General features: G+C 33.6%; 1 protein-coding gene across 1 annotated transcript; it reads right to left on the bottom strand.

Annotated features, from left to right (window-relative positions):
• Positions 1-3,034: 3,034 nt before the first annotated feature.
• On the bottom strand, positions 3,035-5,279 carry LOC110898410 (heavy metal-associated isoprenylated plant protein 3). The gene is made up of 5 exons (XM_022145193.2): positions 5,119-5,279; positions 4,873-5,032; positions 4,558-4,766; positions 4,359-4,446; positions 3,035-3,892 (listed from the first exon to the last, which is right to left on the bottom strand). Exons 1-5 carry the CDS (start codon positions 5,125-5,127, stop codon positions 3,156-3,158), a joined length of 1,203 nt encoding a protein of 400 aa, XP_022000885.1. The 5' UTR covers positions 5,128-5,279; the 3' UTR covers positions 3,035-3,155.
• Positions 5,280-11,309: the final 6,030 nt, after the last annotated feature.

Below are 11,309 nucleotides of genomic sequence, written 5' to 3'. Positions count from 1 at the left end.
CTTGTATCTTAAAACATAAATTGATTAACATTTAGTTAACGTAAATGTTTGCAAATTATTATTTATAGTTGTTAGTTGATATAAACTATTTCTAGATTATAAGAAGAGTTATCTATTATTAATTAGAAGAGATTAAACTAAAATTATAATTACCTATAATAGATTGCCTAATATGATGGCAAGTGTCCCTAAAGAGGTTTCTTTTATTATATAGTACTAGCGGTGAGACCCGTGTGCAAACACGGGTGGTTTCTTAGAAAACTATGCATCACACATATTAACAGAAATTATAGATAGGTATATATATATTTTACCAAAACGTGTTATCTATTGTACATTATAGAGTCGAGTGGGTATGGTTTATTATAAAACTTGGTTATAACCCCGTGTTTTACACTGGGTTGCATAAATAAATTTTATATACTAAATAATAAAATAATATATCTTTAAAAACCTCATTTATTGTACGGGTTGAATAAATATAACTTTATATAAGAACCATAATAATAAAATAATTACATCTTTAAAAATATGCGCATTACACGGTTTGCATAAATGTAATTTTCTGTACTAAATACTAAAAAATATATATCCAAAAATAACCCAGTGTTTTGTACGAATTGAATAAATCTAATTTTATATATCAAATAATTAAAAGTTATATCTTAAAAAACCTCATGTATTACATGGATCGAGTAAATGTCATTTTGTATAGTAAAAATAAAAATATTTAATATATTAATACAAAATTTGATTTTCGTGATAAAAGTAGATTATTCTGTTGTTGCAAAATTTGTTAATGAAGTCTCAATAAATTTACCATTTTATTTAAAACTCCGTAAATGTATATATATTTTTTTATTATTTGGTATATAAAATTACATTTATTCAACCCGTACAATAAATGAGGTTTTTAAAGATATATTGTTTTATTATTTAGTATATAAAATTTATTTATTCAACCCCGTGTAATACACGGGGTTATAACCTAGTTTTCTATATTTAAATAAACTAATTACTAAAATCTGCCAGTCTGGTAATGGTACTTCAATATTGTAGTCTATTCGATAATCGATCTTATTTATAAAAATATAAGAAAAAACATTTAAGTCGTCCCAAATTTATGTCGACCATCTATTTAGCCAAACCACAAATGATTCTATAATTGAAGAGAGACGAAAAACAAAATAATAAATGTAAAGAAATTTTTTCAAACGTTATCGCTTTGCCTTAAAGTTATTCCCTTATGGATTCACACGAAGATGGATGCCCAAACCATCTATCCAAGATTATAATGTTATATATTCTTTTTTTCTATCCGTAGATTTCTATTGCATGTGTTCTATATTTATTATCATATTTTGACGGATGAGTTATCGTACAATAGCCCCTTAAAAGTGTGACGGTACGTGAGTAAATTACGCATGTTCATTTGTAAATCATGCATGTTATAAATTTCAAACCCTAATTACGCATGAAAAAGAAATCACGTATGGTCAAAACACAAACCACGCATAGGGATGATAATGGATCGGGTTTGGGACGGGTTTACGTAATCCCAACCCCAAACCTGGTTAGATAAGCTTATCCTAACCCCGTCGGGTTTCTAGCATGTAAATACTCATCGGGTATCGAGTATACCCGCGAGTTTCGGGTAACACGTTAATTTAAAAAGTTTGCCCATTCAGTATACCCGACCCAAAACCCATCGGGTAACATTATTAATCGGTTACATTTAGTATTAATACTATAAAAATATCAAATAATTACAATGTATACAGAATAAAATACCTATATGTATAAAAAATGGATGTATGATATATATGCATATTTAATAATATTAAAGAAATTATATTGGGTGTATAATCGGGTAAACGAGCATATCATATGCATATTTAATAATATTAAAGAAATTATATTGGGTGTATAATCGGGTAAACGAGTACACTTTATCGGGTAAACAGGAGTATCACCAAATCCCAAATCAGTCCCAAACCTGCGAAAAAAATAAAAACTATTTCAAAACCCGTCCCAAACCCGATTAACCGACCCCGAACCCGTCCCAAAATGTGTCGTGTTTCGGGTTTACGCATCAGGTTCGGGCTCGATTGTCATCCCTAATCACGCATAGGTTGGTTTACCCTAATTACGCATGTTATATCTATAGGAAATAGGTTCACCTTTTGTAAAATATAATTACAAAATATATCATAATGAGACTCTCGTTATTCGTAGGAAATATCATAGTACAATACCGGTTGCAATAACTAAATAAAAAGAATATAAATATAATTATATATACTAATCTTGATTCAAGTCGTATCTCTGGTGGGTCCTTCACGCGCACTTGATAGCATCCTAGACTCGAGTATTCATCATCTTGAGTCTTGAAAAATACTCCTTGACTGCAACAAAGAGCACACTAAAACGTTGACGATTTTGGTTGAGGCACGTGTTCAACACGCTTCCCTTAAAACAGATTTCGCGCCTCTACTAAAGAGGACGCGTCTGTCTCCCAGGGTACAACAGCCGAAGCAGTCTGTACTGCCGGAGATGGCTCACCGGCCCAAGGTTACATCTGGTAATTGTAGTGTTTGAACTCATGTGGTGGAAAACAAGTAGAGAATACTCATCTCTCTAGTTGGTCTTCAAGTGTTTATCCTACTTCTTGTATTCTTCATGTATAAAGCAATACCCTATTCTCTTATCACAAAAGAAAGCACATAGCCTACTATTTGTACAAGACTAGTGAAAGGTTTCACTTAATTATTCACTTAATTAGTCACTTAATTAGAGACTTAAAAACTCGAATAAAACTAATTAAATACTCAAGAGTTACTCTTTAACTTACCACATGAATATTCTAATTAATATTTATAATTTCATTAAATTATAAATATATTTAATATCCATTCACCAAATTTCCAACAATATCATAATTACGCACGTTATTTTGTTAATCGCGTATCATCGCACGTTAAGAGTCTTTTGTCTCTTAAACTTTATCGTATTTTGACAAACAAATGCAAAACTATTTTATTACTAATACGTGTAATATACAATTAATATCATACTCATCTTATACATAATCTTTTGCATTACATGTTATTATTGGCAACATTATAATACAAGTCTCCGATCACGTCGTGAATTAATCACATGATGGAACAAGCATTAGGGTTTTCTGCACTAAATAAATCAGTTTCCGAAGGACGGGGATCGTGAAGAAACATCGGTGGAGGAGGAGGCAGAGGTCGATGTTGATATTCCATGGCATACCCATGATTAGCATAACCTTCAATGTCGTAGCCATGAGTTGAAAACCCCAAAACACCATAATCTTGATTATGATAAGTCTGATTATACACAGGCATCGTGTATATATAAGGGTTATGGCTATAATATTCAAATTTATTTATCACGTCTATATTTTTGCCCCCGTCACTACCACCGATCGCTTTTGCATCATCATCTGGCTTCTTTTTATCACTCTCATCAGTTGCGGCTTTTGCCTCGGCATTTTTCTTTTTCTCGTCTCCTTCTTTGCTATCCACGGCTTTTTCTGTATCGTTTTTCTTTTTCTCGTCTCCTCCACTATTATCCACGGCTTTTTCTACATCATTTTTCTTTTTATCGCCAACAGTGTTGTCGCCTTCTTTCTCTTTTTTACCGTCATCAGTGTTGTCTCCTGCTTTCTCTTTTTTACCGTCACCTTCTTCAACTTTCTTTGTGGCGGTTTTTTCACCATCCTTGTCATCTTCTTTTTTTGGAGGGACAACATCGACATTTCTTTTCAATTTGTCTTTTAAATACGGTACAAGTTCTTTCATATTCATTTTTCCTTTCACCGTAACCAAATTCTTGTTGCCATCGGGTTTTACCGATTCTACCCCTATCCACAATATATAAAAAAACATTAGAACAAATAATCATTTATGTAGAAAACTTATACTTTTGACTGATAAAGATTTGAACCATTAAGCAGTGTGAGGGAGGAACACGTTAGATAAACACCTATTACATTGTAATACTAAAGATCCGTTGATGGTTAATGTTGCTTTCAATTTAATCATATATTAGAATTTGAGAATACCACCTAATACATCATGGAAAAAACTTTTAGTAATTTAGAGTTATTATTTAAAATTGATTAAATTAAAAAAAATAAATTATTAGTTAACAAAAATAAATGGAGAGGTTTGAGTGGTTACTAATATATTGGACGTATGTGTCCATCTAAATCAAAAATTTGTATATTAGTCTGGATGACGTAACTTTACTTTAAATGTATTTAAATTTATACAAAATAATAATTATTTAATAATTTAAGAACAATTTTGGAATTAACTCTTACTCACCATCGAACTTTGAGATGATTCGTTTAATTTTTTGTGAGCAGCCATCACAATGTAATGAAATCTTCAACACCACAGTAGTCGATTGAGGCTAAATAACCACCATGTAAATAAATCAAAACTAAAAAATATATATACTAAGCAAAGATATAGAAATAGTGAACTAAAACTTCATGTCATTTACTCAAATGATGTATGATACCTCTTTGGGTTTCTCATTGTTAGATTTTGGCTCCGGTGGCTTTTCATCGCCTTTCTTTGCACCTCCCTCATCCTTTTGGGGTTTAGGAGATATAATTTCCACGGTTTTCTTGGTCCTGAACTCCACTCGCTCCTTGATATGAGCAGGATCTACTTTCCCCGTTATTGTCAGCTTGTTGTTTGCACAATCGGCTTTTACAGTTTCCACACCTACATACATACAAATAGATATGTTAGTTGTACTAGATATGTATGTATACAAAGGGATGTTCAATAGAGAACCAGATTGATGATTAGTTTGATCTATGTCTACTACCTTCAATAAATTGTACGGATTTCTTGACCTTTTTGGCGCATCCGGCACAATGCAAATCGAGCTTTAGAACGATAGTGATTGGCCCTTCGTCAACTTTCTTTGTGTTATCGGCATCAACGATCTTCTTTTCATTGGCTTCTTTTTTTACATCGACGTTGTTCTATAATAAAGTTCTAAGTAAGCAATTATAAAAAAATAAAAAATAAAACCCTAAAAACAAAGGGAATGGAATGGGTTGAAACTAACCTCACCCATTTGAATTGAGTGTTTGTTACTGAATTTTTGAGGGTAGAGAAAGTTGGAACTAAAAACTTTAGGAATTTGAGGTAAAGGTGGACATTTATAGGGAGTTGGCTGTGGGTTGTGGAAGTTCAATCCTCACCCAACTTTGGCATCTTGTGGAAGTTCTATCTTATATACAATATACACATAAATACATAATATGATATTGATTATTGGTGGATTTAAGCGTGTGTGTAAAATATATGTGTATTAAATTTATTTGAATGCAAGTATATTGATATTTTATGGATGCAAGTGTATCAATATTTTATAAACACTTGATATTGGGATTCCCTAAATAATATACAATGTATGAAGCATGCCTTATGGCTTAAACTATAAAAATCATCCGCGCTACGTTGCGGGAATTCGACTACGATTGATTCTTTTCATGACAATATCAACTCGCTATGGCGACCGAAAGAAAAAAAAATACAAAATAAAGTCGTGTTATGACCAAAATGATATCTACACGTAAAAAAAGATGTTCCATATGGTAAGGTTAAAAATTATTCTTTTATGTGTAAATGTTATGCAATATCTAATCAGTTTATTCGATTATCGAATTTAAAAAAAAATGGAAACATTTGCAAGGGGTATACTCAAAAGCGTTTGAGAAAAAAAAAGGTAAAATTAAAATAAGCCTAATGGAAGAAAAAAAAGTAAAGCGAATTTAAATTATGTTACGCATTTGTAAATTATACAAATATAATATTATAAAGGTATGTTTAAACTCAATTCTGTATTTAAATTTTCAATATGAAAGCCGGATTTTAAACAAATAATCTACTACACACACTTATCTCAACATAATCACTTAGAATACAAATAACAATCAATGAAAGCCAGAAATACTATTATTTTGTTTATGTTTCTCTCAATTAGCGGTTCAGACACCAACCGTGAGTATATATGAACACAGTATCGGTGATAATTCATCCAACCACAAACTCCACCTTAAACGTTGTCGGTGCCTGGAAGTGAGTTATGCCAACCTGCAAGAGCAACTGAAACATGCAATCAACAAAAAAAAAAAAGAATACGTAGCAGATCAAGAATAAATATCTAGCAGGTCACCCTTGTCGGGGTTCAAACATGGCACATGCTCTGCAAGTGTGCATTAAGTATGCAACCAACCAAGCTACAACAATTTTGTTGATTGTTCCTCAAGATAATATATATAATATTAACCTAGAAGACAAAACGACAAAAAAAAAAAAAGAACCAACAACATGGCAGCTGGTTGGTACTGTTAATCTAAGATGAAAAATGTTATAGATGTAATGTAATATAATTTCTTTTAAAGTATCTAAGAAAAAGTTCTTATGGATTATTTAGGATACTATATGGTCGATTAAACAAATCCTTATCTTAGATCAGGATACTATATGGTCAATTAAACAAATCCTTATCTTGATCAAGAGATAATTTAAACGAATCTGATATAATTGTCTTAATATATTTATTTATAAATGCCTTAATAAATATTTATTTAAAGTACGACACAAATGGTAGATGTTTAGTTGAGTAAGGCAACAAAAATGACCTATAATTGTCTCATTAAAAACAATTTTAAAACAGTCTGGTAAGATAAAATACTTGCTAAAGGAAAAAAGAATGACGTATAATATTATCCTTCACTTTATTATTATTGTTGTTGTTGTATTCTTTTTTTCTTTCAATCCTTCTTATTTTATGCTTTCATAACAAAATAATAAATCTTACTATAAATACATGACACAAATAAATATATATAAATAATAAATAATAATAACTATATATAAAATAAACAACTTTAGTTAACTCATAACTACTAAAATTACTTATCAACAGAGCTTAAATTTTACATATAAATTAACTCCACCGACACCTAAAACCCAAAATACCAAATTAAAGAAACAACACTTAGAATTTTTTTAATTTATTATATAACCTAATAAATAGTTTGTGGTTGAGCCAACTCATACGGTTTTATAGCTCTTGTGGGCATGTGGATACAATTTGATGTACGAGTTTGGGGGTTGCATGTAGGTACATGATGCTTTTATCTATGTATGTATATATGCATGCATCCATGCATGAATGCATGATGATTGTTGGTAGATTGGTAGATGACTAGATGAGATAAACACTTGTGGGGTGTTTAATGTTTTCTCTCACGGTGCCGACGAGCTTTTATTCAAGTCAAAGTAAAATAGGAAGGGTTTATGGCATTATAGTCTAGTGGTATTTTTGGGCAGGACAAGATTTAGAGAGTACTAGGTTCTGGGTGCGATTCTCATAAACGGGGTTTTTCAGATTTATTGGATTTACTCCTGAATTGGTGTATATGCATTATTGCCTAGTGGAGACGGATATAATCGGATGGTTTCGCTGGTGGCACAATGATATTCTAGTGCTACGTCAGTGATCCAAATTTGCCGCTAAAAGAAAAATAAGAAGGCAAATTGCTATAAAGTTGTACGATTTAATTAAATCCTTTTTATATAAATGCTAGATGTATTTTGATTTTCTAACTCGTTATTCTAAGAAAATTATATACATAACTAGAGAATGAAAGAAGAGCTTAAAAAATGAGAGAAATCTTTTGAGGGACTTGTATTTTATATTCTAACAAAAGCATGTAACATATGTTATAGAGGTTGATTAGAAAACAATTATAACTATAATACTGAGTGCACGAATATTCTAGTTGTTTATTTATTAATTAAATTTTATTACGAGTAATAACTATAGTTCCTTGCAAGCTAAAACATTCACAATAATTTGGTCAAAAAACGAGTGAAATATAGCGTTCTGGTTATCTCGTAAAATTTACATATCTGGAAAATTGTATTTGATTCCATGCATTCACTAATGTGTGGCCCATATACATAACTACAAGTCTACAAATCTACAATAAACTAAAAAACGTATACAACAGGCCCAACATATCTACATTGTGTTATACACGAGGCCCAATAAATGCCTGGGAACCAATTTAATATTTTATCAAGCCCAAGCATTTTAGTAACTCAACGTAGAGGTGCACATAATCGTTTTTTTTTTTAGAGTAAATTACACAGATTGTCCTTTAATTACACCCTAAATTGCAGTCTGCCTTTTCCCTTTAATTTGTGCATTTCATGTCTTTTAAATAACAAATTTGCACACTCCTTGTCCTTTGCTCCAAACCCCATCCAACAACCCAGTTAAATACACCCATGTGCCTCTCACATGATGGATAAAATTGTAATTAACCTTCCACCTACCCTTAAAAACCCCAGAGTCTTCTTCCTCCCATCTCGTTCCCTCCCAACTTTTGTTGTCTACAACTTATAAACAAACAATACACACACAAACTCCTCTGTACATTCATCTCCTTCAAACACACACAGATATTCACAAGCAGCTCTCTCTCTCCTCTCGATCTAAAACCTGCAAACCCACACAAGCTCATAACCTGCTCCCTCACCCTCTCGACGTTCCTCACCGCCGCCGGAGAACCGGTGAGACACCCCCCCCCCAAAAAAAAACACCTCAACCTCTCCTAAACCCCTTTTTTCGATCGACAAAACGCACCACCGCCACCACCGTCTGGTGGTGGAGCGGCGACGGAGATAAGGAGAGAGAGAAAGACGGGCAAAGGAGATGGCGGCAGCACCGCCATACGCGACGGCGCCGTTTTCCGGCACGACCCGCCAACGGCGGCGGAGCCGCGACGGCAGTGGTGGTGTTTATTGTTGTGTTCAGCTTCGGATGTTTCGGGTCTCGTATGGTTCAAACCTCAGGTCAGATTTCAGTTTTACTTCGGCTCGTGTTATGTTTGGTCCGGTCAAGACGGTCAACGGTCAGAATTTCGATCCGACTCGGGCCAGCTATGGTGATGTCAGTTCAACGTAGTCCCAGTTCGAGTTTGGTTCTTTCCGGTAAGGATTTCGAGCGTTATTTGTTTAAATTTCAGTTTTGTTTCAAAAATCAGTTTCCGCTTTTGATTTGTTTCGGTCAGTTCGATTACAGTGGGCTCGGTTTACAATCGTTTGATTAGGGTTTCTATGGTATTGGGTTGATCGTGTGGAGTGAAGGGTTTGGAGAGTGTGTTCTGGGAGGAAGAAGACTCTGGGGTTTTTAAGGGTTGGTGGAAGGTTAATTACAATTTTACCCATCATGTGAGAGGCACATGGGTGCATTTAACTGGGTTGTTGGATGGGGTTTGGAGCAAAGGACAAGGAGTGTGCAAATTTGTTATTTAAAGGACATGGAATGCACAAATTAAAGGGAAAGGGCAGGGACTGCAATTTAGGGTGTAATTAAAGGACAATCTGTGTAATTTACTCTTTTTTTACCTGAACACCGGGTTTTTTAACACCTGGTTCTTGAAAAATCGGGGTTTCATACCCAAACCGAAACCAGGTATACTGGGTATAGATTTTTCGGATTATAACTGGAACCGGAAATAAGAATACCTGATTTTTCTCTAAAATTCAATGCTCGGAACGGGAACCCGAACACGAACCAGATTCAGGTATTAAATTTTGTCACACTCTCAAGTCTCAATCATGTGTTAAATTTTGTTGATGTTTAATTATTGACATTCTAAATATATTTGTACATTTTTTGGTGTAAATGAGCCGAGCTTAAACAAGTTTTGGAATTAACTACATAAGGCAAGGGGATCCATTCTTGCCTTTTGTCACGAGCCAAATATTTGAAAGTCGCAATGTTGTGGGTTGTGCTTGAACGCTTGGGTTACTGGCTAGTCCTGGACTTTATCGGGGGACGAAGTCAGTGTCAATGAATAGGTGTACGTGCCTAGTTGTGCAAACGACGAACGCACCACTGGTCGAGAGCTGGCGCCGCTCTCCTGATGAGTCCAAAGCAGGACGAAACCAGTGACCCACACAAAGAAGCGGGATGGATTGGCTTGTCTCTGAGGACTTGGGGACGCCACACGGGGGTTGAAAAGTAACCCCGTGACACTTTTCTCTCTTCATTATAATTTATTGCAATGGAAGCTTTAATGTAGCAACATCAAAAGCGTTATCATCAAGTGTTCTTCAAGGTATTAATCTATTATCATACCTACTAATGGACCTATTCTATCCCTCTTTTTACGTTGATGATGTTATATTCCTCGTTAATGGTAGACAACCAATGTGCTCAATTGTTGGGATTCATACATGGGGTAAAAAAATTGAAATCAATATAAGGTTTTGTACGAACCGTTGACCCACCCAAGAAATAAATTCAGATAACACATACATTCCAAGTTAAAGAAAACTGCACTAATATGAGCAGGGCCCACCCTAAGGGTGGGCGAGTCATGCTCTCGGTGGGGGCCCTTTTTTGGAGGCACTAAATTAATATATGTAAAAATATAAACTCGAAAAATTTATTGGACCCTCCATTTAAAACATTAACACCTCAATTTATTGGGTCATCTTTTTCAAACATTAAAACCTCCTAACTTATTGGTTGGGTCTAAATAAAAATGATTGATCCATTAAGAAGGTACACAGTAGTAGTAGTAATAATAATAATAATAATAATAATAATAATAATAATAATAATAATAATAATAATAATAATAATAATAATAATAATAATAATAATAAGAGTTAATTGCCCGGATGGTCCCTGTGGTTTCACGTTTTTTCACATTTAGTCCCTACCTTTTGGAAATAGCAGGTATGCTCCCTATGGTTTGTCTTGACATTTACTCAGGGGACTATCCAAGTAACAAAATGACAAACCATAGGGAGCATACCTGCTATTTCCAAACTAACTGACATCTACTCAGGGGACTATCCGAGTAACAAAATAACAAATCATAGGGAGCATACCTGCTATTTCCAAACTAACTGACATCTACTCAGGGGACTATCCGAGTAACAAAATAACAAATCATAGGGAGCATACCTGCTATTTTCAAAAGGTAGGGACTAAACGTGAAAAAACGTGAAACCACAGGGACCATCCGGGCAATTAACTCTAATAATAATAATAATAATAATAATAATAATAATAATAATAATAATAATAATAATAATAATTATTATTATCATAATTAAAAAAAAAAAAACAAGAGCCACATGACATTTATATTCATTTTAAAAACAAGAGCCACGACAGCAACATACACGACCTGGTCCCAACCCACTGCCCACCAACCACCA

The sequence above is a fragment of the Helianthus annuus genome, chromosome 13, assembly GCF_002127325.2.
Source record: "Helianthus annuus cultivar XRQ/B chromosome 13, HanXRQr2.0-SUNRISE, whole genome shotgun sequence".
In the NCBI taxonomy this organism is placed as follows: domain Eukaryota; kingdom Viridiplantae; phylum Streptophyta; class Magnoliopsida; order Asterales; family Asteraceae; genus Helianthus; species Helianthus annuus.
The sequence above is the reverse complement of the archived record's forward strand: the minus strand, read 5'-3'. Positions and strand labels throughout refer to the sequence as shown.

What these genes read in the sequence shown, in the direction of transcription:
- LOC110898410 (XM_022145193.2), bottom strand. An exon ending in ATCCGTACAATTTATTGAAG is followed by an intron (nt 4,767 to 4,872) that starts GTAGTAGACATA and finishes GTATGTATGTAG; the next exon opens with GTGTGGAAACTGTAAAAGCC. An exon ending in ACAATGAGAAACCCAAAGAG is followed by an intron (nt 4,447 to 4,557) that starts GTATCATACATC and finishes GTGGTTATTTAG; the next exon opens with CCTCAATCGACTACTGTGGT.